A 26,784-nucleotide genomic window follows, 5' to 3' on the forward strand; every position below is an offset into this window, starting at 1 on the left:
GGCCCACATGTGTTCCCATCCCACCCTCCTGTGGAAATGTCAGCTGCAACATCGGGACTGTATGTCAAAAGGTTTTTGGTGGGCCCCAATGTGTTCCCAGCCCACTTTCCTGTGCAAAATTCAGTTGCAGTGCAGGGACAGTGTGTCACATGATTTCCGGTTGGCCCCAATGTGTTCCAAGCCCTCCTTCCTGTGATCACTTCCGTTGCCAAGATGGGACAGTTTGTAAAATTGTGGACTACTGGCCCAGATGTGTTGCTGTCCCACCATCCTGCGACAGAGCACATTGTCAAAGAGGGACTGTTTGTGAGGTCATCAGTGGCTTGCCAACTTGTGTACCCATTCTGTCTTCCTGTAACAAAACTCACTGTACACAGGGAATGGTGTGCCAGATTGCACATGGCCGGCCAACATGTGTTCCAGCAGCAGCACCTTCTTGCGCTTCTGTACATTGTCAAGTGGGGACTGTGTGTCGGCTTGTTAATGGATTCCCCCAATGTGTGCACAACCCACCTTCCTGTGACAAATTCCGCTGCAGTGTGGGGACTGTCTGTCAGATTGTGAATGCCTGGCCCCAGTGCGTCCCTCTGCCGAGCTCCTGCCATAGTACCCATTGCCAAAGGGGAACTGTATGTCAAGTTATAAATGGACGGCCCAAATGTGTGCCAGTAGCAGCACAAGCATGCCGCACAATTCACTGCAAGAGAGGGACAACCTGTAAAGTTGTGAATGGTGTCCCCAAGTGTGTGTCTGTTTCGCCCGCCCAGTCAATCTGCTGGGCCTCTGGACAACCCCACTACCACACATTTGACGGACGCAGCTACGATTTCCAAGGTACCTGCACTTACACCGTGGTTAAGACCTGCCAACCCACTTCGGCTCTACCTTTCTTCCATATCTACACCAAGAGCCAGAAGAACTCCCGGTTCTCTTTCGTCAGCCAGGTCACCATCTCTGTCTATGGCTCCAACATCACCATGGTCAAGTACGAATATGGCCTTGTCAGAGTAAGAGCCCATCTCTGTGTGGTTTTATTAAAACTGAGGAAGTGGCGCCAGGGGTTGGGAATCTATAGTTGTTGCTGGACTTCCACTCATTTCAGACTGTTGGCCATGCTGGCTGGGGCTGATGGGAGCTGAAGTCCAATAACAACTGGAGGGCTACAGTTTGCTTATTTATTTTATTTCTCTCACACACCTGTCCTTCACTATAGCATTCCAGGGTAGGTTACGAGAGAGAGAGAGAGAGAGAGAGAGAGAGAGAGAGAGAGAGAGAGATTGGTTCAGCAGCCTCTGCAGGGCCAGCAGTTTCCTACACCTTTTTTCTTTTAATTGATGCATTTGAAGGTGGTGGAGATTTTGTCTCCTATCTACCTTTGTCAGAATCCACTTATCTGAAACCATCCTTTTTTACTGTGCCATTCTCACAGTTTTTCAGACACTCCCTGATTTTCCAAATTTGCATTTGTCATCTCGGGGTGCTTTCCCACAAAAGTACTTGACTATTCCAAGTATAAGGATCCGTAGGGATCAGGAATAAATATGGCTCTGTTTATATTTTAATGCGAGCCTACCAAGTTCACATTTTCTGAAATGATATGCAAACTCAAGCAGCTCACTTTCAAAATTTGCAATTCTCTGAATTTTGCATTGCAGTTCTGCAACCAGAAAAAAGGGCTGAAAATGTGGCATTAGGGGAAAGCATGCATAAAAACACCAATAGCGGTGAAATGAATTGTTAGAAAAACCTGCTTGCAAAAATCTGCAGATTTGGAGAAGTGCACAATGAAATGTTGACAACTTTGTGAGAACATTATTTTTAAAAGAAACGAATTGCAAAGTGAAGCAGAAGTGCAGCAAAGTGAACTTAAGCCTAGAAAAAAGAGAAGCTGACAGATTCATGCAGAGCTACTCCTTTCTCGGTGTTGTTGTTTTTAAGTAAACGTGTTTTTAAGTAAACGTTTCACATCACCTGGAAGTCACGTGATCACAAATGATTCTACTTTATTAGTCAGCATCACAACTAAAGTTGCTTCTTTAAATAGAAACTTCCTGAAAGTGAAGTTTGACCTCACTAGAAATGTTGGCGTTTTGCTTCATCACAGCCTTTGCAAACCGGGATTCCTCCAGATGTTGTTGGGACTCCAGCACCCATCATCACTTGCCATTGGCCACACTGGCTGGGGCAGATGGGAATTGGAGTCCCAAAAAGCTGGAGGGCATCGGGTGAGGGAATGCTGCTGTGTCACTTCAATTACGGTAATTTGCAGAGTATGTGTATATAATCTTGACTAAAGAAAAACATTCTTTTATCTGCCTTTGCCGCTTCCAGGTCAACCAAGTACGCTCCCGCCTGCCCATAAGCATGCATGATGGGAAGCTCTCCTTATACCACAGAGGAGGCCAACTGGTTGTGGAAACATCATTTGGTCTGAAAGTTTACTATGACTGGAACTATTACCTAGTGGTGAAGGTCACTCCAGCCTTTCGGAGCCATATCTGCGGCCTCTGTGGCAACTACAACGGGGACCCCAATGATGACTTTATGACATCTTTGGGAGGCTTTGCCACCGATCCTGTGGAGTTTGGCAGGAGCTGGAAGGTGGAAGATGGTGATAGCCAATGCAGTCATGGCTGCCATGGCAAATGCTGGCGCTGTTCTCCAGAGATGGCGACCAGATACAGAGCGGAGACTTATTGCGGCCTGCTTACTAAGCACAGAGGTGGCCCGTTCCGACATTGCCATGCCTTGATTGACCCCAAGCCCTATTTGAACGACTGTGTGATTGATTTGTGTGCCTTTGAGGGCTACAAGCAGATATTATGCCGAGCACTGAAGACTTACGCTGATGCCTGCCAAAGAGAAGGGGCAGTGATATCTGCCTGGAGAAAACATGCCGGCTGCCGTGAGTACTGCAGAGCATTCATGGAGAGAGGGATCGAGCTACTTATGCAATTATGGGCACCTAGATGAGGGTCGTATTGTAGTATTTATTATTTACGTGTGAAATACATATCCTGCCCTTCCTCCCAAAGGAGTCTAGGGAAGCAAACGCACAAAATTTAAAGTCATTAAAACATCTAAAATATATAAGAAAGTTTCCAACACAGATGCAGACTGGGAATGATCTCTGCTTAAAAGGCTTGTGCAAAGAGACAGGTGTTCACTAGGAACCAAAAGATAACAGAGGTGGTGCCTGTTTAATATTTAATAGGAGGGAGTTCCCAAGGGTAGGTGCTATGACACTAAAGGACTAATTACTATATTGGACAGAATAGTCCTCCTGATAAGATGATGTCTGCAGGAAACGCTCTCCTGGAGAGTGCTGTGATCAGTTGGGTATATAAGGGACGAGATGATCGTCTAAGTAAGCTAGTCCTTGAACTTAGCCCAGTATTAATTGGCAGCCGGTGCAATTCTTTCAGCTGCATCATAACATGGTGGTAATATCCTGCCCAAGTGAGCAATTGAACTGCCACAGTTTACACTTGCTAAAGCTTCCAGACTAACCTCAAATTCAGCCCTGCATAGACCCATTGCAGTAATGCAACCTGTGGTTCCAGAAGGGAATGTGTTTCATAACTGAAATACTGAAATACTGTGCACATATATGGGCATATATTAAGTAAGTGTATTCAGGAATACACTATCATAAAATAAAATAAAAAGATTTGACCCTGCTATTTAGCTAAAAGGCTCTCCCGCAGTTCAATAATCCTGAACCACCTTGTGGGGGGAAATGGCTACTTTAGTTTGATAGATAAGCTTACAGCAAGGATGGGAAACCTATGTCCCTTCAGATGTTCTTGAACTACAGCTCCCATGATCCCTAGCCATTGGCCTTGCCAGCTGATAGGAGAATCCTGATTTAGAACCTCAATGTATTAGATGAAATGTTGCTATCAAGCAAAGATAGGGCTTTATGTAAGAACAGTGGATGTGCTCACCTCTGCTTTCCTTTCTGCAGCCATGTCTTGCCCTGACTACAGTCAATACATGCCCTGTGGCTCAGCATGTCCTGCCACCTGCACCAACCCTGATGCTCCAAAGCAGTGTCACCTGCCCTGCGTGGAGACCTGCCAATGCAAGGCTGGCTACGTGCTGGATAGTGGCAAGTGTATTCCCAAAAACCGGTGCGGCTGCGCCTACCATGGTCATCTCTATGCGCCCAATGAGCAGTTCTGGGGTGACCAGCAGTGCCATCAGCGTTGCTTGTGCAGGGCACAAGATAAAAAAGTGATCTGCCATGAGTCCCGTTGCAGGGAGATGGAAGGGTGCCATGTTGCCAATGGCATGAGAAAGTGCTACCCCACCTACTATGGGACCTGCACTGCTGTGGGACAGTTGCATTACGTCACCTTTGATGGGTTGCGCTATGACTTCTACGGGACCTGTGTTTATCGCCTGGTTGAAATCTGCCACAAGAGAGCAAACCTGACCCAGTTTCAAGTCCTGGTTCGGCATGAAAGGAAGGGACACAAGGATTATCCTGCCACCAAGGCCATTGAGATCAAAGTCTATGGTTTTACAATCACAGTCAGCCATAGTAAAGTCTTGGTGAGTGCACTTCTTCTGCCCTTCTGCTAGAACTCATGCAATTTCTTGGATTTATCAATCACTTCTTATTTCTGAGGTTGATTATGCAGTATGAAAGGCGCAAGCAACCCAAACAGGATGGTTTATTCACAATTATGTATTCATGTGGAGCTTTTAAAGTTCTTCTGTCTCCATAGTATCTTCTCCTAGGGCTAGGCACAACTCACCATTTTCATTTATGTATTTGCTTCTTTGTTTCCTTTCTTTTATATCCACACTTTCTTCCATAATGGAATCCAAGGTAGCATACATGAACAAAGCTATTAATGGTTACCAGTCATGATGACTATGTTCTACCTCCACTCTTAGAGACAGAATGCCTCTGAATACCAGTTGCTTGGAAGTGCAAGTGAGAAGAGTAGCCCTGTTGCACTTGTATCCTGCCTGTAGGCTTCCCAGGGGCATCTGGGAACTAGAATAATGAACCAGATGGACCATTGTCCTCATCCAACAGGGCTGTTCTTGTGTTCTTTTGTTCCCAAATATCTTGACTTGCAAGTTGAATACCTACAGGTGGTCCAACTATGTGTTCATTTATTTGCTGTAGTGGTTAGGACTGATGAGTGTTATAGCCCAAAACATCTGGACAGCATCCAGTTGGGGAAAGTTTATCTAGCACATTACTGTTTACTTAGACTGGCAGTGGCTCTGAGACAGTGATTGGCAGGCAGAGTCTTTTCCATCACCTACTGCTACCTGGTCCATTTGAGTGAAGGCAAGACCTTTTCCCTGAAAAGCATGTGTTGTCCCACATCTGCTTTATACAACATCTCTAAATTCTTTTCTCTCTTTCTTTCTCCCTGCCTCACCTACCTTTTCCAGTTGAATGGATTGTTGGTCCACCTGCCCTACAACATTGAATACAACAAAGTTGCCCTCTACCGCCACGGCTGGGATATTGTGATCACGACTGATTTTGGTTTAACTGTCGCATTTGATGGGACTAACAATATCCGTCTCATGGTGCCAGGAGCCTACAGGGGTGACGTGTGTGGCTTGTGTGGCAATTTCAATGGGCGGGCAGATGATGACATGACTCTGCAACACAGCCAAGTTCTGACAACTAACCCAGGGGACTTTGGCCGAAGCTGGAAAGTTCGGGACATCCCAGGGTGCATTGAGAAGGAGAAGGAGGCCTGTGCAGACCTTGTGAACATTGAACACTCACAGAAGACGAGCAAGGAGTGTGGCCTCCTGCTGGACATGCGTGGCCCTTTCAGGGAGTGCCACAGCAAGGTGCCACCTCAATCATATTTCAAAGACTGTGTCTTTGACTTTTGCTCCAACAAGACCAATAAAAATGCAGTCTGTCACATCATCTCCTCCTATGCCGCAGCTTGCCAAGCATATGGCACCAGGGTCTATGAGTGGAGATCTGCCAGTTTCTGTAGTAAGTTCATGGGCAATAACCTTGCAGAAAGTGAACCCCCAGTTCCTGCCAAGGAATGATGAGTACATAAACTCCCAGGCCAATTTTCAAAATTATTTTATTTGATGGTGAAAGTGGATAGAAAGTTTTTCCCTTTCTCAGTACTTAGAACTTGAGGTCGTCCGCACTGATTGGCAGGTGATTCAGGACAAATAAGGGGAAGAGCCTATGTTCACAATATATGGAACTTGTTGCTACAGATTGTGGTGGTTGCCACTTGCATACACACAATGGGTATTTGACAACTATCTGTGGAATGAAAAGTGGTGTATAAATACATTATAATATGTTATGTTCATCATCAATGATAGCTATAGTCATGATAGCTATAGGAGACCTCCAAGTTTCAGAGTTCATATAAATCTGGGTAGCAGTTGCTGGAGAGCCTGATGGGAAAATCAGTTTCTTCATCCTCTGCTTGTGGACTTCTCAGAAGAATCTGGTTGGGCTTTGTGGAAAATAGGATGTTGAATTGGATGGACATTTTGATCTGATTCAGCTTATGCACTTATTCCTAGAGTCAGGATCAGGAGATCTCCCTGTTAGAAACAAGATTTGGAAATGTCTGAAATTAGTATCTCTTCCTACACTTACATTTTAGGTTGGGGGGATTAGGAGAAGACGCCAGACTAAGTGGGGTTCCACCAGGTCAATAATGTCTTCCTGTCTCTCTCCAGCTCCTAAATGCAGCGCAAACAGCCGCTATAAAGTCTGCACCAGCAATTGCCCAGTGACGTGTCTCAGCCTCTTTAACCCAGTAGCGTGCACTACTAGATGCCACGAGGGATGCGAATGCAATGAAGGTTATGTTCTTAGTGGCGACCAGTGTGTTCCCATCTCCCAGTGTGGCTGTGTCCACCAAGGCTTCTACTACAAGGCGGGTGACTCTTTCTATCTCAACGGATTCTGCAAGGAGCGATGTGTATGCCAAGTAGGTGGCATCATGGACTGCCACCGTTCCTCCTGTGGTCCTAATGAGGAATGTCGTGTGGTGGAAGGTGTCCAGAAATGCCACTCACTTGCCCCCAAGAGGAGTGGCTCTTGTCATGTGGCTGGTGACCCACACTATCTCACCTTTGATGGCACCACATTTGACCTCCAGAGCAATTGCACCTACACCCTGGCTAGGAGCTGCACGCAGAAGACCTCCCTTCAGCCTTTCTCTGTCAACGTGGAGAATGAGAGGCGGTCCAGGGGCAAGGTCTCTGTGACGAAGGTCGTGTCAGTCACAGCTTATCAAAACACCATCTCCATCTTGCGGGAAAAGAGAGGCATTGTCCTGGTAAGCCTTTGTGAAACGGAGAGCAATGGAACATGGTTGTTTGGTCAAAAGGTGTTGAATATATAGGGTGAATGGTTGCAGCAATGAGGTTGTGTAATGATATAGCTATGGGTAATGATGGAGTCAGCGGATGGGCTGTAGCTCAGGGCAGAGAATCTGCCTTGTATGAAAAAGGTTCCAGGTTCAATCCTCAACATCTGGGGCTGGCAGAAACCCCTGAGAAACCCTGGAAGGTTCCTGCCAGTCAGTGTAGACAATACTGAGCTAGATGAACCAATGGTCTGATTCAATATAAGACAGCTTCCTATGTTCAAGATGAGCACAGTAGAACTGATGTGTGGCTGGTGGGCAACAATCAATATACAATAGTCATATTAGCAAGGCTAGATCTAGGTTTGGGGGAGGCCTTGGGAAAGTCTCTACAGGTGGGCCCCCTACTTCATTAGTGAGTCCCTGTGGCCAAAGCTGGCAGCAGCAGCAGCAGCACTATAATTAGTGTTTGACAAGGCCATATTACCCATAGGTGCTAGGGGTGCGGGGCACCTGGGCGCTGGGCTCTTGGGGCACCAGCCGAGAGTCTGGCGAAGAGCCCACCCACCAGTCAGAGTGCTGCGGTGGGCTCTTCTGCTGCGGGCGACCAAGCCAGCAAGACTCTGGGTGGCCAGCCAGCTCTGCCCTCATGCGCACCTGGGACTGGGCAACTGGGGGGGGGGGTGCTGGGTGGATCTTTGCACCCCGGCGCCACATATGCTTAAGACAGCTCTGGTGTTTGGGCAGCTTGGCAACACCTTTTTTAATTTTCTGCTTTGACATTACAGGAAATCTAAAATGGTGGCTCCAAGCCATCCAGCACAAGGGGTCCAGGGCAGGTGTCAGTACAGTGATGGGCCCTGCTTGCAATCTGGAGAGCCTAGTGTTCAGGGATGCTATGTGCTAATGCTAGGTTTTCATGTATAAGGAACATACGTAGAAAACAGACCAGTAAACAAGGGCAAAAGGTGAAACTACATCAGATGTTGGTTTGGACACATCAGAGGAGTGGCCATTGTCTCAAACTGTCTGCCTGCCTAATTCTCACTAACTTTCCACTGCCACAGGTCAATGGTGCAACCACCTACTTACCTTTCCGGTTGGTAAGTGATGGTATGTGGGCGTACTACCATGGTGACAACATTGTGATTCGGACAGACTTTGGCTTATTCGTCTCTTTTGACCAGCTCTACCATCTTGTTGTCAGAGTACCTGAATCCTATCAGGGCCAGACCTGTGGCCTATGTGGTAATTATAATGGCAGATCCAATGATGACCTCTTCCTGCCCACTGGCCACCCAGCCTCAAGCGTCCAAGTCTTTGCAGCTGCTTGGAGAGTGGACGTCCCCACGGCTGTCTGTGCAGATGATTGTGCTGCTTCAGTATGTGGTGCATGCAGAGAGAGCCGGAAGGCCAGCTATGTACACAGCAGTCAATGTGGCATACTTCAAGCCCCATATGGGCCTTTCAGTGCCTGCTTTTCCACCATCAACCCTGCAGACTTCTACAACAATTGCGTGCATGACCTCTGCAAAGCAAGAGGGAACACTGTTATCCTCTGCCGGGCTATCCATGCCTACGTCACTGCCTGTCAAGCTGCAGGCGTCAAGATCAAGCCTTGGAGGACAGCAGCATTCTGCCGTAAGTCCTCCTATAGAACTAGCTTTCTAAGGCCACGGGCACCTAACCCCACTTTCACAACCCCTGCCAGCATCCTTCTTGATCTGTGCACACTAGTATCTATTAACAATCTCAACTATACATCCAAGAACAGGTATTACCAACTTGTCTGCTCATAGTCCGGGCTTGGTGATGGAAGCGGCAGCATGTAACATCCCAATTTGTACTTTGCAAAACAATGGTAATTTTCCAAATGCAGTGCTGCAACCCAGTGTACAAAAGTGCATATACTAGAGTAAAGTGTGCATAAAAGTTCATATATTAGGGGGAAATAATTCACAAAGATGCTTTATATTATATTATGCTTTATATTATGCTTTATATTAGGGAAAATCACTTTGCAAAAATGTGCATGTTAGGCAAAACTGCATACAAAATTGTGCATATTGGCAGGGGAGAAATCACATTGAAATGTTGTTGAGTTTTCCCAATGACTTTAAAAAAAGCAAACTGACATGGAAAGGTGGAGACCTGAACTTAAGATGGGAAAAACAAGGAACTGGGAATAAACAAAACTGTGAGATTTACCAATTCCTATTCTCCATCTGGCCCCCATATGTTGTCAGGTGTGAGGCAGCTGAGTCCAGTTCAAATTTGTACCCTTGATTGGCCAAGTTTGGCATGTGGGATGGTGATTTCTTATCCATGGTGCAGACAATACTGAGCTAAATGGACAAAATGGTCTGAACTGACTCAGTATCCTAGCTCCCTATGTTCCTAATCCACACTCATCTTCCCCTTTCATATAGTAACTTAATTTCCCCCAATCTTTCTTGCAGCTATGAAGTGCCCAGTCAACAGTCACTACGATATCTGTGTCAGAGCTTGCCCCAGAGGTTGCAGAGAAGCAGTCAGCATCACCAAGTGCTCTAGCAACTGTGCCGAAGGCTGCCAGTGCAAAAAGGGTTACTTTATGGCTGGGTATCATTGTGTGCCTATTAGTCAATGCCGGTGCTTTCACCAGGGCACATGGTTTAAGGCAAGTGACAAGCACTTTCTGAAAGAACAAGAACATGTTACCCCAATACACAAGCTGGCTAAACTGGAATGCTTGAATTTAAAGGCATTTTGTTCAGTTGGGCTGTGGTTTCTCTACAAAGATCAGGAAGAGATGCTAGTGTGTGTGCGTGTGTGTGTGTGTGTGAGAGAGAGAGAGAGAGAGAGAGAGAGAGAAGGAGAAGGAGAAGAACTTTAACATGCACACTTACAAACAGAGGCATAACCACAGCTGCACACTCACAGATTGTTCTTGTTAAGAATTCTTCTGCACCAAGGGGAAATAACACCTGAAGAAGTGTTTTGCTCCAACAGGAAGCAGAAGGCTAGCTGGGATGTTTATGGAGCAATGGGAAGAAATAATGTTGTAGAGGCAGAAATGGGAGTGGTGTAGGTTCCAGAAGCACATTTGTGGGTGTCACATGCCCCTGAAGTTTGTTAGGCAGATCTTTCAGTGTGGTGGCATTCATGTTTTGGAATATGCTCCCACTGGAAATTAGGAGGCACCAACTATTTTTTTCTATTTTTACTCAATGATGTGATGAAAGTATTTTTTTTTCTGTGTCAAACACACACACAAATTTGCAGTTGGGTCAGCAGAACTGTGATGATAACATATGGAAGATACCACATAAACTCACCATACATTATATGATTTCAAACATGGCAAAATGCAAGAGTCACCTGCTTTCAACACTGTGTTTTTATTGGCAGGTTGGAGTGAAGGTGATCACAGCCAACTGCAGGGAGGAGTGTACCTGCCATCGTCAAGGTCGGGTCGTGTGCACACCGCTACCATGTGCAGCTGGACAAACCTGTGTCCTGAGTAATGCCAAGTGGACTTGTATCCGGCAAGAGGGCCATTGCACCATTTCCCAGGGGCACATCTTCACAACTTACGACGGGGTCTCCGGAAAGGTTCCCCCTGTAGGGTCCTATGAGATCTCCGTGCTCATCAATGCCAAGTCTACATCTTGGTTCCGGGTGGTAATTCAGCTGCAGAAATGTCCTGCATGCCCCACACCCCTTGTGGTCACTGTCACAATCTATTTCCACAAGCTTATTGTGCTGGTGAAGCAGGACAGCTCAGTCACGGTAAGAAGTAAAGAATGGAAGCTGACAGAACTCATATTCTATCAGCCATTATACCTTTCAGTATCCACTTCTTATTTCCACATAAGCTTTCTTGCCAATCAACACACCGCCATCTCACCTCCCACTCTTCCCACTAACTTGTCATCCTTTTTATTTATCCGCCCTGGAATGCTGTAACTAATGAGCATTAAATTAGCGTATACAGTTGCAATAGACACTCTATAAGGGTGGGCTTAATTCTCTTTGGCCAGCCTTCCATAGGATTCATGCCAGAAGTGGGCAGGGCCAAAGCCAATAGCAGGAAAAGCAATAACTGACAAGGGGTGGAGCCACTCTACACTTTCACACATGCATGCACCATACCCACCAACATAAATACACACGTTACACATTCAGCACTCACCACACAGTCAGTTGGCAATAGAGATGCAGGTTGGATGAGACTAGTCTGATATAGGAAAGCTTTATATGAAAACTCTGGAGAGGTGAATGCATTGAAAAATGTAGAGCATAGAATTGGAGGGGCACAGAGATCAGAGAAAGAAAAAAGATGTTAAGAATTGCCACTGAATCAGCAAATTTAAGGGTAGTTTTGCTCAAACAAAATGCCCAGGGATATAGAAGACTATCAGTAGTTTTCTTAGGGGCTAGTGACATAATTCAGTGTGTGTGTCACAGAAAGAGTGAACGAGCGAATAGGTACACTTCTGAGTCATAGGCAATGGCGTAGTTGAAACTCAAGTTGAATTCGAAGGTCCTCTCAAGAGAAACTTCTATACAAATTCAAAGGAAAATGAAAGGAATTTTGATAAGAGTTTCAAAATATATGGGTATGTGTGTATTCACATACATTTCTGGAAAGGTTCCCTAGCAAATGTGCTAGATGTATGATACAGAAAATGGAGGGAGGGGTGGTAGTCTAAGGCCATGAGCTTTAGAAGTTTTGTGACAAAAGCTTGAAATTGATGCAGCTTGCAGGATCCAATGCAGAGGCTTAAGGGGTAGGTCATGGTCATATCATGGGGAAGAACAGTGAGTTTAGCAGAAGCTATATCTCTCCAGCAACCACACATCTTCTAAAGTTATATTGTTGTTCTCCTTGTTTTGTCTTTATCATCTGTAGTAGTTCTAAATGACCAGCTGGTTTACATGTTATAGGTTAATGGGCACCCAGTGCATCTTCCAATCCAGCCCTCAAAGGAAGTATCGATAAGCCTGGCTCAGGACTTGGTGACAGTGGCACACAGATCAGGTGTGCGGGTTCTCTATAGCACCAGAGGAGACCTGACAGTGGCCATCAGTGGTGAACTGGCCAACAAAGTATTCGGAGCCTGTGGAAACTTCAATGGGAATGGTGCAGATGACTTGCGGTTACCCAACGGTAGAGTAGCGCACACCATTACAGAGGTCATTAGCCACTGGCGAGTCACGACAGCTATGCAAAATGGTATGTAAGGACAGAAACTTAATCAATTTTTCCCCAATGCTTGCATGTCTTATTTCACTAATCTATTTAATGATCCCCACTGCTTAAGTCAATGGGCAAGGGTGCAATCTCCCCCCCCCAAAAAAAGCAACTGGGACATAAATGATGGCAACTGGATACTTGGTTGTTTAAGAAAGTAGGTTTCTACTGATGCTATTTATGCTGCTCTGTTGAGCATCTCAAGGTTGCACCCCATGACCCAAGCATGGAGGAAGAAGGAGAAGAACGAACAGTTTATTGGGGCCTATTGATCATGGAAGACTGGGCCTCAACTGTAAACACATTGCCATTGAGGGGTGTGTGTCAAATTGTAGCTCATGCTTGAGGGTGTTAAGGTAAACTTATTTCCCTTTATCTATGATTTCTGCTCTTCTTTCCTCCTCTTTTCTTTCTTCCATTATTTCATCTTTGCTTCCTTTTAACTCTTTTCTTGCTTTCTTCTCTTCACATCCTTCCTTTCTTTCCCCCTCTCCACAATATGTTTTTCCCTAGAAGCAAGACTCAGTCTAAACGAAGACTTCCATGGCACTGCTTGAGAGCCAGCAGACTTTTCCACCCTGGTGCTCTCCAAGTGGTCTGGACTACAGCCTGACCATTGGTCATCCTGGTTGGGGCTGCCTAGAGTTGTTGTCCAAAGAATCTGGAGGGCACCAGATTGGGGAAGAATGATATAAAAGTGCTTCTTTACCATCGTAGCTCTGTGGTAGAAAGAATGTTTTGTATGCAGGAACGGGCCAAGGGGAAACCTACTCTGACCCATGCCTAGAAATAGGGTTACCAAACGTCCAGAATTTCCCAGACATATCCAGAATACTGCATTCATCAGCAGTGTCCAGGCAGAAATCAAATAAATGTTCGGGAAATTCCAGACGTATGGCAGCCCATGTTGGCAGTGCTGATTTCCCCGATTTCCCCTTAAAATAACTCAAAAACAGCAATTTTATGACACGAGTAGAAGTGTGGGCAAGCCTCAACAGATTTATTCATCCTTAGCAATGGCTCTTTAGTGTCTCCTGTTAAGAATAACGCCTATACACAGTTTGGAATTGCCCACCATGATGCATGTCCAAGTATGGGTATACTCCCACAAGGGATTTGGAATACTGTTGTTTGATATACAAGGCGCTGAATGCTCTGTTATTCCCTTATATTTTTAGCTCGTTTTAAAATCCACTCCTACTGAAACCTAGAATCGAGATCACTTTTGGATGCCAACCCCTCTGAGGCAATATCTGGACTGGTATCGTGACAGAAACAGCTTCTCCCTGGCTGAATCCCAGGGATAGGACAGGCAGCTGGTCTCCCAAGCACAATGGAACACCTCTTGCTGTTAAATAAATGTGCTTCCCTGCAGCAAAGCAGATTGGGTTCACCAGCTCAGAAATGCTGAGCTTCAGCCCCACAGATATTGTACATAAGTTCGGTCACTAGCTAGCCTCTGCTTCCTTGAATTTGCATTGTTTGATGTTTTCAGTTTGTTTCACTAGCTTATTCACATTTGACTCAAAGTGTCACATAGCATACATAGAGGGGTCCCTCTGCCAAACAGTACAACACATTCCAATCTGATGTGTGATAGCTGCTCCCCAGGTACACAGCAAAGTCTTTCTTGGTTCAAGGCTACAGCTGTCTTTGGGGCATGGCAACGGGTGTTTCACAGCAATGTCTTGACCCAGACCGAGTTGAATCTAACAGACAAATCAATAAAAAGCTTTTGGTAAAGGTCTTGCATTTGTGTGAGTCCATCTTGACAGCGTTTTGGCAAAATAATGATTTTACATAGCTGCCTGGGCTACAGTGCTGGTCAAAGAAGTACTGAGAGTACCACCAGGCCTCGATGGTTGTAGCTGGCATTTGGGTCAGTGCTATTACTTCCACAAGGACGTAGTCCATCAGCAACTGCCCAGGTTTTCCTGGTTTGGAGTGTATGTGCAACAAGTAGGATTGCTAGACAAGAACCGGTAGTCATGTTTGGAAAAGTATTTAGTGAGAGGGGGTAAATAACCCCAATTCATTGTTTCTGTAAGCTGTTTTGGAAATAGAAAAGCAATAGAAAAAATGTGTTAAATAAGCAAATAAATCGCCTCATAAGAAGACTCCCACAGGACTGGGGGTGAAGAAAGAGGCAAAAATTGACCTTATGATCATATTTTGGTGATGCTGTTCCTCATGGCCAGTATGTAAAACATGACAACCATTCAAATGGTGGGTGGTTGCTAATACTGCCTCCAACTCTTTCATTTTTCTCCTTCCTCCAATCTTGATCAACACTTAAAGCCTCAGGCTTTGTGCCAGCGCTGCCCTTCCACAATTTGCCCATGTCACCTAGATGTAGCTCAGACCTGTAGGCTGTAGACCAGCCTTTGTCAACCTGGTGCCCTCTAAATGTTTTGTAGTACTACTCCCATCACAAAGTGACCACTCTAGATCCTGAGTGAGACCCTGTCAGCATATAAAACCTCTGCTCAGAGATCTTTAGTGGTTGCCAATTTGTTACTGGGCCAAGTTCAAGGTTACTAGTGGTATGTAAAACCCTTAATGGCTTGAGACTAGTTTATTTGCAAGATCACCTTACCCCATATATGGCCATTTGACCACTGGAACTTGCACTGTTACAGATGCTGCATATTACTCGTCCCACACTTAACCAAAATTGACCTTTTAGTGTGGCAAGGACTACACTTATTCTCTGCCTATTGAAAACAGGCAAGCCCCTTCACAAGCCTATCCAGACAAAAATATGTTGACATGTTTTAATCTTTTTTACTATATATTTTAATTATCTGTAACTGTTTTCGTTGTTTTCAAATAGTTTTATTGATAATTTCAATATTTCTTGTAAATTGCTTAGAGGTTCTACTACAATCAAACAGTGTATAAAAACTTTGTTAAATAAAAATAAATTTTCTTAGGGTTTTATGTTACTTTGGGTTTTGTGCTGCATTACACTCTTCCAAACAACATGTTCATACAAACTGAAATGAGCGGGACATTATCTCTTCTGTGCCCACAACACGCCCGTTCATGTAGCTCCACAGCAAACGAAACTAGGTGGACTAAGGTACAGGGGAAAACGGAGGCCCTCTGGTCACAGTATCACATTTTTATTGTCAGCTGTGGCGGGGGAGAAACTGGGGACAAGATAAGAAAGGAATATTGCTAATGGTGGTGAGTTCAGTCAGAATAAAAAGACAAAGCTTCCTCAGAACTCCAGGCAGCAGAGCCTAGGGACTGTTTCGTGACAGACAGCTTGCATCTGATACACAAAATGGAGGTTATTGCTCTCCAACTTCTCAGAGGCAAATGCAACACATGTTTTGAATAAGCAGATTCCATACAACTAACACCGCTAGGCGACATATGCAAGAAGTTCTAAGGGTGCAATATATCATCACAAGCACAAAGTAATATTTGAGGTTCTTCCTTTACATAGCTTTTTGTTGTTTTTATTTACCTCAGAAATTTTACTTCAGAGTGGGGATGGCCCTACAATTAGGCGGAAGCTAACCAGGGAGGGCAGCAGCAACAGCCACCTTTCCTGAATCCCCAATAATTCCCCTCAGTATCCACACGGTATCTCATAATCTGGCCTGCTGCCTCAGGGGCAGTGAGGAATATTATCCTGCCACCAACGCTGAGGTTAAGATTCAACTGCCAGTCTGGAACATGAAATGGGTAAGTGGGGTGGGGGTGGGTGCCATCTTGTCCTTTGTATCAGAAAGCAAACTACCTTCAACCATTGCAGGTGCATTTCAGCTAATACGTGCAGTGCGTGAACTGAATTATTCATGGCACAATCTACTGCCCTGTTCTGGAAAACTCATCTCATTCCTCAGTTAGTTTAACTGCTAGTCAACCTGAGGAGACTGTCATGGGTGGTGTATTGAAGGGCCTGTTCAACAGCAATGTCCTGACTGAAACATTCTCCTCAGACAGGCTGGCCTGGTTCCATTTTCCAAACACTTTTAATTTATTCTTGCCTGTGCCGTAAAACTCTTTGTATTGGTTTCGGGGACCAGCTGCTTCAATCTATTCACATGTTTGCCGTTTGATTTTATTGTACAGTTGACTGTGTTTATTGTAAGGCCCCCTGATAATGCAATGTTTAAATAAAAACATAAATTGAAGCACCTCTTTAATCTAGCCTTTGACACAAGAGATGTGTGCTTTCAGGACTCACCATAATCCTGTGATGGTAATCAGTTTTAACTGTTTTTAATTCTGAATTTTAAATTGTTGTAGTCCACCCTGGGGCCTGCTGGCAAAAAGTGGGTAATACATTAATTAATTAATTAATTAATTAATTAATTGCGACCTGAGGAGTATTTTTTAACTTTCAGTGAGGGGATCAAAATACAGAAAGCTATGCCTAGCCTTCTTTCAAAACTTTCCCAGGAACAGTGCTGAGGGAAACCTCCCCCCATGTACCCGGCCAAGTCATTGTTACATATTTAGACTCAAGAGAGATTAAGACAAAATTAAGCCAGATGTCTTTATTAGGCATAATCTGTTCCCCCTCACATACCTTTAATTAAAAGATCTGAAGAAATAGATTTACTGAACAAAGTCATTCTAAGGAGATTTTGCCAAGGATTACCCAAATTATAGGATTAAATTCATCATTTCATCAGTCACCCAAACACCAGTTTCCCCTTACTACAATTCAGTAGCTTCAGTCTGGATCTTTCAGTTTACCAAGTGAATCTTCTCTCACGCCACACTGAGAAGGGAAAAGAGAAAGTGAGAGAAAGTAGCAGTTAGAACATAAAATGGACTGAACCGTGGTGCAGTTAGGCAAAATAAAGACTCAATGGTCTTATGGAACATCTGTTTTTTAGGTCCTTAGAAATGTCACCTTTTCTGTTTGGGATCCGTCCAGTCCACCATACTGAGTGGAGCTATAGACTTCCACCCTCAAGTCCCACCTGGTGGCATTGCTAGACCAAACAAGCCTCTACTTCAGTAAATTCAGTGAAGCTCCTAATGTAATAATTGCTGAGTTTGCTCCCATCTAAGGCAGCAGGGGAAGCCCTGTGTTCCCTTGGTGTTCTTTCTTTCTTTCTTTCTATCTTTCTTTCTGGCCAGGATTCTGAGCACTGCCATGTGCCTGGATCTAGCTACTTTTTAATTTCCAGAACGCACATGAGTATAGTGTTTCTCTGCGGCATCATGAGAACATATGAAGTTGCCTTTTTCCGAGTCAGACCATTGGTCCATCTAGCTCAATTGTATGCACCATGAGTGACAGCAGGGGTTCAGATAGGAGTTTTCCCCAGTCCTGCCTGAAGGCACCAGGAATTGAACATGAAACCTTCTGCATGCAAAGTAGATGCTCTACCACTGAGCTACTTCCCTTCTCCATATCAAAAGGGCGGCTAGGCCCAACTGCTCCTGTCAGAGACGTTTGCTAGAGGAACTTGGCCCAAGCCCACCACAAGCCTTGTTGCCTGAAACCTTGTTTTGCACATTGATGAATAATTGCAACATGTTGCACAGTAAAATAATTTGCAAGATGCATATTGGGCGACACACACAAAAGGAGTTGATTCAAGTGCTCGAGAAATCTAACCATGGCACAATTTGATAAGATACTAATTAAGAAGTCATATCACAGTGGTTCTTCACGGTGGTTTATTTTCCCTTTTCTAAGTCATTTTATGGTTATTTAAGGAGAATTTTTGGACACCCTTCAAAGTCAACCAATTTAATTTTTTCTGCTGTTCTTAGTAATGAATGTTTTATTTTAACTTTGTTATTGTATATCATTTTCTTCTTGTTAATTGCCTTGTGGGGCTTGTTAGGGGTGAATGTTGGTGGGTGGGTGTGTATCTAAGTTTGCTGACAGAAAAGCACAGAACATTTATGAAAGAAGCCCATATGGCTTGCCTCACTTGGTGCGCTCTTCATTTCATACAGGTTTTCCCATTCATGTCAATAGAAGGGGCAATACTACCCACCAATACCCATGAGAACAGAGAAGAGTTGCTTCCACTGAAATGAATGGGTAAACCATTCCAGTTGGGAACTCCACATATATATTTGAATCCCATCACTTGCAAGGGACTGTAGAATTCCAGGGCATTTCTGAAGATCCAATTGGCTGGATCTCATCCAGTTTTAATAAAATAGTCTGTCAGACCAGATTCCAATTTTTCATCACTCTAATTTTGTTAGTTTTGTGGTTTTGTGGTTTAGATAGAATCCAACACATTCTTTACTCCACTAGAGGGCCTGCTACTGCCTTCCCCACCAGTGGAGCCAAGTAGAAAGCTGCCAAGTTCTTGGTGGTGGCAGCAAAAAATCTGGATTGCTGTGTTACAGCCAAACTTTTGAATTGGATCATCTTGGTGGTGAAATGTGGGGAGGGGAAGAGAGAGAGAAAGGGAGATTTGGAACCTCTTATGGGGCACCATATCACCAACATGCTTTTGCAATTGTCAGTGTAGCTCTTTTTGATGGCCTCCATTCAGTCATCCACAAGGAGGAGCATTTAAAAGCTAACTTACCAGGGGGTGAAATCTCTAGCTGTCCAAGATGTCAACAACCCAGGAACATCAATTACTTTCACTTCATTTGGGCCAATTAGGTCATCCGTCTGATCATTGTTGAAGTTTCCACACGCCCCACACACTTGTCCTTTCAAATCTGGACTAGCAGTTACCTGCACCCCTCCAGCTAGATTCAGGTTTATTTCAACTTGAGGCGAACTCAGGGTGATGACTTCACCAGACAGATTAAGTATTATTGACTCTGTGATTTTGGATGGGATCTGAACTGGCAGCCCATTCACCTGAAACACACAAAACAGTTAAACAGGACAGAGAAAAGAGAAGCATACAATGAAACAGGGTTGTCTTCCAAGTGTTTGGCATCAAACTAGAGCTATAAGGTTTAACTGGTTTAATCTGGAAGATTGGGGATGGGGTACATGTGGCCAACCAGAGGTTGTGGGACTACAGCTCCCATCATCTTTTATCATTGGCCATGGTTTTGGGATGATGGGAGCTGGAGTCCATTAACATATGAAGGGTCATAAGTTCCTCATTCCTGCAGAGTATACTGATGACTGAGAGCAACCTTGGGGGCTAGACCCTGCACCACCACATGGAGTGGTTAGGCGAATGCCGCTGGTCTCCATGAATACCATGATTTTTGTAGTGGCAGCCATGTTTTGTTTTTGTTTCTTACCCACATTGTGATGGAAATTCCATTTCAGATCAAGGGAATGCCCAGATGGAAACCCAGACAAGGAGGGCCCTGGGACAGCATCTTTCATTTTCCAAGGGCACCTAGAACAGCTCTGTTAAGGGCCCCATGTTTGATTACATTTATATCCTACCATTTCTCCAAGAACCGTATGGTGTTGTACATGATTCTCCACCCCAGGCCCCTCATTTTATCCTCATAAACCCTGTGCGGTAGGTTAGCTACCCCACCCTGTATTTTTGGAAGCCTTGTAAGAAGCTACTGCAGAAGAGTGAATGTGACTGACATCATGAGATGAACTGGTGCCTGAATGGTGATACCAAATGGGCAGTGATTCTTTGGGGAAGCTGAGGCCTAGGCATTTGATCAGACTTATTTTATCCTTGGATAATTGAAGCTGACATAGTAGTAGTGGCTAAAATAGGCTTGCCATATTTCAAAAAGTAAAATTTCGTTTTTAGGAAACCACCATAGTTGTTGAACTTTGGTTTTGTTATTGTTTTTTTTAAGGAAGCTTCCTCTTTCTGGCTAGGCCCTGGGTGGCATATTTCAGTTCTGCAAAGCTGGGCTGTTATGGACTCCTTCACAAAGGGAGAGATTTTAGATTTAGATTTGCAGAGTTGGAAGGGACCCTTAGGATCATCTCGTCCAACCCCCTGCAATGCAGGAATCTTTCACCCAACACATGGGACTCAAACCCACAACCCTGAGATTAAGAGTCTCATGCTGAGCTAGCCTCAGAGAGAGAGAATGCTTAATGCACACACAAAAACAAAACCCTCCCTGCTCAGAATTCCTTTCCTGACAGATGTGGAGCATTTCAATTCAAGAGATCCGGGGGGGGGGGGGGCAGAAAACAAAGCAAAAGCCGGGTTGCCATACGTCCGGGAAATTCCTGACATCTCTTAAAATTCAAAAAATTCCCCCTGGACATGATTTGCTGGCATGACCATAATTTTCCAGACGTATGACAAGCCTAGGCTAAAACATCCAGGACCAAGGTGAAACTGTTCAAACATCCTTGTCATTTTTGCTACTGCTAGGAGGAGTAATGTTGCAACATTGATACTATGAAAATGTTGGTGAGGGGTTTTATTTGCCATTACATTTACCTTACGTTGCTTCTTTATTATGGCTGTTAATATGAAATTATTATCGCAATTGTTGATTTTATGATGTTGTGTTCTCATAAGCCAGTATGAGCATAATTGTGTGTGTGTGTGTGAGGGGGGGGGAAGCACCATACAACTAAAGTGGTTGTGGTGATGATGTTTATAATACAGTGACTGACCCAAAGTCATGGCAAAGTAGGGGATAATAAAATATATATTGTATAAATAAATATTTTAATACGTAAGTAAAACTTCTCCCCTTCTTGTTCAGCTTTCTACTTACCCAGGCCTCCTTCTGTCTATTCACAGTAATAAATAGACCCTTGTAGAAGAAATAGAGCAAGTTGGCAGTGACTACTCCATTGGGTGGACATGACGAAACTTCCACAATCACACGGAACCAATAATCAGAGTTGAAGTCACAAAGGGAAGTCAGTTGAAAGGTGCCAGGAGCAGGGACTTTCCCAGAAAGGCCATCAAAGGTGGATAGCTGAGCTCCAGGAATCAGGGAGCAGCGGGACTCTGTTGGGAAGATGAGTTTGAAAATATACAACCTAAAGTGTATGGAATTTCAAAAGCCTAAGCCTTCTGGGGCAGGATGAAACCAGGACATTGCCCTCTTCTATGTGGAAGATTTGGAACTAGTAGTTTAAGAGATCTGCTTCCTCCTTAGTCTTCTCTTTACTAGATTCAACATAACCAGTTCTTTTAGACTTTCTAGATAAGACCTTTTATAATCTTTGTTGCTCCCCTTGAAGCCTTTTCTATTTTGAAAATAACCGTTTATTGTGGCACTGTGAACTGTGACTCCCTACTTATAAACATTGGAAACTGCAATAGTCAGAGCCATTGGTCCATCTAGCAATATGTTGTCTATGCTCACTGGCAGTGGCATTCCAAGATTTCAGGCAAGAGACATTTCGCGGTTGACCTGGAGTTGCTGGGGACTGAACGACCTTGAAAAGTGCTTTTTTTAAAATTTCAAAGGAAGTTCCCATTGGCACCAATGGAGGGCTGAATCTATAATGCCCTGTCAATAAGGAACCCAAGAAAATATAGAGAATCCAACAGTGTTTACCCCTCTGTTCACAAGAACAAGCAATCATCAAAAGTTACCTATCCTGTTGCATCGCATGATGCCATCGATCACCTCGCAAGTTTCTTCTCCTTGGCAAGTGATGGCCTCACACCTGAACCCTCCAACTGCAGTGCAGATACATTTCTCCTTGCAGTCATTGAGCACCACGGGTTCATTAGGCTAGGGATCAAGAGATAACACTGGTATACAGGGGGAAAGGGTCAGAGAACACAGCCTGGGACCACTTGGAAAAGAAAGATTTTCATAGTAAAGGAAACCATCACTGAAAACTTAAGACGAGCTGGACTTGATCTGGCCACTGGGCATCGAGACCAGAATTCTGTTCCCATGGTGGCCAACAAGAAGCCCTATAGGAAGCCTGCAAGCCGAATCTGAGTACAACAACATTCTTGCTCCACCAGCAGAGATAGAAGCTAGCCATGGTGACTAATAGCCATGAATAGCTTTCTGTTCTGGAAATATGTCTAATCCTCTTTCACAACCATTCAAGTTAGTGGCCACCACTGCCTCTTGTGGGAGTGAATTCCATAGTTTAACCAGAGATGGCTGACAAAAAGGGTTGTTTATAGGAAATCAAATACTATCCCCATCACCACCACTGCCTCCCTCTCCACATACCGGGAAATATCTGCCACGCTCAAAGCAGCCACACTCATCCAAGGAGATGCATTTCAGGCCATCAAAGAAGAAGCCAGGATCACACTGGCAGCCCTCGACACAGTATTCCGGGCATCGAATGTGGTCAGTCAGTCCAGCACAGTTGGTTTCACAGATGTTGGAACAAGTGGTATAATAACTGTTGGCAGGGCAAGTCACGGCTGCAAGAAAAAGGACACAGAGGGTTAATCAGGGGGTCCCGCATATAGCAGAAGCAGCAGAATTAAACCTGCCTGCTTTGGATGGGCATATGTGATGCTGGCCAGAGCAATGCTGGTCAACAAAAAGACCAGGTCACAGCACCAATGAGATTTACCCCTTGGACAAGTGGAAGGAAGCAATGGAGGTTGATGCGTTAGAGATGATGAGATGCTAGCCCAACAACCTCAGTCAGCCCCCAAGTGGTCCTTGCTTGCTTACAACAACTTTTTACTTACAACAAGTCGGCAATGGCTCTGCCCTTCATTGCCCCAGGCACCACTTACTCCTAGTCTCCTTGCCTTGTGCCTTGCCTGTCTCAGTGGGTACCAACCACCACTGGAAAGAAGGGAAAGCAGAATCAAGGTTCTCTTGGTACTCACGGCAGAAGGTTGCACTTCTCCAAGGCTCAATAGTGACCCTGGCCTCCTGGCAGGCTTTCATGTAGCTCTGGAGGCTCTGGCACAGGATCTGTTGGTCACCACCTCCTACACACAGGTCATTGATGCAGTTGTCCAGATATGGCTCGGGGTTCACTATGGCATGGCATGCACTGAATGGACCATTGGATGCAGTGAGGAGCCCACAGGAGCTGGGCTGTTTGAAAGCTTCTTTCTTCTCCTCCGCACAAAGTAAGCAGCCCTCTGCACCACACCCATCCGTACAGGATACACCCAGGACTGGAATTTTCCAGGCGGCACCAAATTCATTCACATCAGTGACCACGGTGCCATCAGGGAGCTGAAGATCGTCACTCTGGTTTCCATTGTAGTTCCCACACAAGCCGCCTACGTAGTCCTGGTAGATGCTGGGAATAGTGACCCTCACGTGGGAATACAGGTCGTAGGTCAGTGAAAAGCCAAAGGTGGAGTCTATTGTGATACTGATCCCGTGCTGAAATATTCTAAGTTGCCCAGACAAAAGATTCACAGGGAGGCGTTGAAATACTCCATCCACCTGGATAAATAAAGGGGATTGGCCTACTGAATAAGGTGTGCTATGCAGAATAAGGGCCAATCTAGCCAAGATGCCATTCACACAATTAGCAGCTGGCAACTTAAAAATATATTGCAAGCTGATATGGAATGGACCTCGGCGAGAGAGGTAGGGTCTTTAACGTTTTTGCGCTTTGTCATAGTCCCAAAACAAGATGCGTGATCTGCAGCTGCTATTTCTGTTGGGCTAGATAAGGAAAACTTCCATTCACTCAAATGGGATCTCTTTTCCAATGCAAGGAGCAAACACAGGGATAGGATGATTCAGATTTGAAAGTTTAGCAGTGTGTGGGGGTGATGGTGATGATGATGATGATGATGATGTGTTAGGCCTCCCTACTGCACAAACTCACCCAGTAGGGTACAAACTTGGATCAGGCTACCAAACCTGCAATTGACTTCTTAGAACCATTCACACAGTAGTTATGTCTATGAAAACTACTGCTTCTACTATGGCCCTAAAAGAAGGATGATGAGCAAATCATCTCCAAAACAATCTTCTAACCCTTAGGCAAATATGTCAGGATGATTAGTGGGTGGCCTGATCCTGGTTACAGAGTGAGTAGGAGATGAACGCCCACCCCACCAAGCTTGTCGATTTAGCAGCATGAAGAGACTCACCAGAACTACTCCCCAGTTGTTCCTCAGCAAAACAAGCTGCTTGTCAAGGACCTCCACATAGACCATCATGGGAAGTGTGATCTCCCCATTGCCCCAAGGCTCATTCTCGACAATAACAACTAGGGGTTTCAAGCTTTGGGTTGGCTTCTGCAGCTTGGTTAAGAAGTAGGTGCAGGTACCCTGGAAGTTAATGATTCGGCCATCGAAGGACAGATAGAGGTCACCAACCACCGAGCAGGTGGCATTTCCAACTGCGTGGCACTTGCGGTACCCTTCCACCGTTTTGCATTCTTCATTGGGGGTGCAGGGAGCGGTAACACACACCACATTTCCACCAGCCTGGCACCTGCAACGTTCTTCGCAAGTTGGATAGAAATCTTCCAAGGCTGGATAGTAGCGTCCCTTGTAGAAGCAGCCACACTCAGACATAGGGACGCAAGTGTCAGTGCTCCTGACAAAGCCCTCATTGCACACACAGCCCTCCTCACACTTCTCCGGGCATCGAGGCGGGACATGCAGGCTGCTGCAGGTCTGGTCACAGCCCTTGGCGCAATGCTCATAGTGACTGTTGAGCGGACAGGGTAGGGCTGCAAGTGCAAAACAGAGAGGTTAGCCAATGTTATGCTTTAGTGGTCTCGTGCAAATCTTGCATCTACAAAGCAGTAGAGGCTGGTCCATTCGGGACAATGTGGACCTGCCCCACCAAACTCAGCCTGGCTTTACCCAGCCCCACCTGAGTGCTTTCTTACTTTCAACCAGTGCAGTGGGTGGCAATAACTGCCAGCTTCCTTCCCCTAAGTCTTTGTGTTGCCCCGTAAAACCCTGCAAGGAGGAGGATGGGGAGAAAACTAGAATTTGTTGTCTCTGTTTCTCATTGTTTCTGGGTCCAACTACTGTTGAGCTCCCTGCCTTGCTCCCTACACATCCTGTCATCACTGCTAAGAGAGGATTGATGTGCAGCCACATCACAGGTGCATGGTTGCTAGAGTCACAAACAGGGGATGGTATGATATCATATTCTCTCACCTTTTCTGGCAGGAGGGGGAACAATAGAAAGCGGAATCTTCTTCTTCCTGTCACACTTTTCCAGCAGAGAGCACACTGTATTTTGAATTGGACTATGAACTTTTGCAACTTTAAAGGATGGTTGCTTGGATCTGTCTAAAGCCCAGTAGCCTGGGCAAGACATATATTTGACTAAACATGTGAGCGTGTGCGTTTATATAGACAATTTGAGCGTGATTTCTTTGTTAAAAGGGAAACATAGAAGGGAGATGATGAAAGTCTGTCTGGTGGGCTTGGAGAGTTACCTCTTTCTTCTCTCATTCCTTCTCCCCTGTTTCTAAACTGTTCTTTTATCTGCACTGTTTCCTCCTCTCATTATCTGCCCCTAGACCCTGCTGGAAATGAACTTGACCTTCCTAGCAGGAACTGCTTCAAACAATGGAGCACTCACGGCAGAAGGTTGCAGACCTCCAGGGGTATATGGTGACCCCAACAGCTCGGCAGTCTGCGGCATAGCTGGCGATGGCCGCACACATGAAGGCATAGCGTCCCTTGTAGAAACAATAGTCATAAATGCAATCTTGGAAGGCGCCCTCTTCGTCAACCTGGCCGTGGCACTCCCGGAAGGGCCCATCCTTGGCCACAATAAGCCCACATTCCTGGCCTGCTGCACGCTGCTGGGCAGCTAATTCTTCCATCCCTGGACATTTGGGGTCCACTATCTCCTTGCATTTTGGGTCAATGTTCTCAATTCCACTGCCGCCAAATACTGGCCTATCGGGAATGAGAATGCTCCCAGGCACAAGGGCATCATCTTCCGGGTTCCCGTTGAAGTTTCCACACAGGCCACGCAGGATGTCGGCATAGGTGTTGGGCACCGTGACTGACACCTTGCTGTCCCAGTTAAAGGTCACCACGAGGCCAAAGTCAGTCTCAATCACAGCATCCTGGCCCCTCCTATATAACTTGATTCTTCCTCCAGCTGCACTATAGGGAAGGCAGGTGAGCAAGCCTTCGACCTAGGAAGACAGGAGAAGATGCTGCTGTTGAAAAAATGAAAAGGATATTTGGAGCTCTTGTTTCCCACCCCCATAATCTCAACAGGAGGTGTGGCAAACTCCAGTCCAGGGGTCTAGTGTGGCCGTGCAAGTCTCTATCTGACACCTTTGACCTTTCTGCGTTCACACACCCAGCCCCCGATTTGCACTCCCCTTGAGTGCTCTTGCCTGGTTGGAAAGCCAAACTCCCACTGGTATATGCCCCAGTGTAGTCCTTCCACAACTTAATAGGGAGGAGG

General features: G+C 45.3%; 2 protein-coding genes across 2 annotated transcripts in view; one reads left to right on the top strand and one right to left on the bottom strand.

Annotated features, from left to right (window-relative positions):
* The first annotated feature begins 47 nt into the window (after positions 1-47).
* Positions 48-14,519, top strand: LOC308484076 (IgGFc-binding protein-like). Its single transcript, XM_081018593.1, has 10 exons — positions 48-1,007; positions 2,332-2,905; positions 3,968-4,557; positions 5,419-5,986; positions 6,703-7,307; positions 8,405-8,978; positions 9,797-9,996; positions 10,728-11,108; positions 12,267-12,555; positions 13,752-14,519. Exons 1-10 carry the CDS (start codon positions 150-152, stop codon positions 13,775-13,777), a joined length of 4,665 nt encoding a protein of 1,554 aa, XP_080874719.1. The 5' UTR covers positions 48-149; the 3' UTR covers positions 13,778-14,519.
* A 2,395-nt stretch (positions 14,520-16,914) lies between these two features.
* Positions 16,915-26,784, bottom strand: part of LOC308483171 (IgGFc-binding protein-like) — a 28,988-nt gene continuing 19,118 nt past the window's right edge. Inside the window, exons 15-22 of the mRNA XM_081016757.1 lie at positions 25,939-26,506; positions 24,483-25,069; positions 23,250-23,823; positions 22,630-22,829; positions 22,029-22,170; positions 21,196-21,434; positions 19,101-19,384; positions 16,915-17,314 (exon numbers count right to left, since the gene is read on the bottom strand). Coding sequence (XP_080872883.1) covers positions 17,305-17,314; positions 19,101-19,384; positions 21,196-21,434; positions 22,029-22,170; positions 22,630-22,829; positions 23,250-23,823; positions 24,483-25,069; positions 25,939-26,506 — 2,604 coding nt within the window. The 3' untranslated portion in view covers positions 16,915-17,304. The remainder of the gene's footprint in view (positions 17,315-19,100; positions 19,385-21,195; positions 21,435-22,028; positions 22,171-22,629; positions 22,830-23,249; positions 23,824-24,482; positions 25,070-25,938; positions 26,507-26,784) is intronic.

The sequence above is a fragment of the Podarcis pityusensis genome (genome assembly GCF_964106645.2).
Source record: "Podarcis pityusensis genome assembly, chromosome: 8".
NCBI lineage: Eukaryota > Metazoa > Chordata > Lepidosauria > Squamata > Lacertidae > Podarcis > Podarcis pityusensis.

Bases quoted from the DNA above. Each gene is read 5' to 3' on its own strand.
- LOC308484076 (XM_081018593.1), top strand. From the start codon at position 150: ATGATTTCCGGTTGGCCCCAATGTGTTCCAAGCCCTCCTTCCTGTGAT. The intron at 11,109-12,266 runs GTAAGAAGTAAA...TACATGTTATAG, and splicing joins AGCAGGACAGCTCAGTCACG to GTTAATGGGCACCCAGTGCA. The intron at 12,556-13,751 runs GTATGTAAGGAC...TTATATTTTTAG, and splicing joins CACGACAGCTATGCAAAATG to CTCGTTTTAAAATCCACTCC.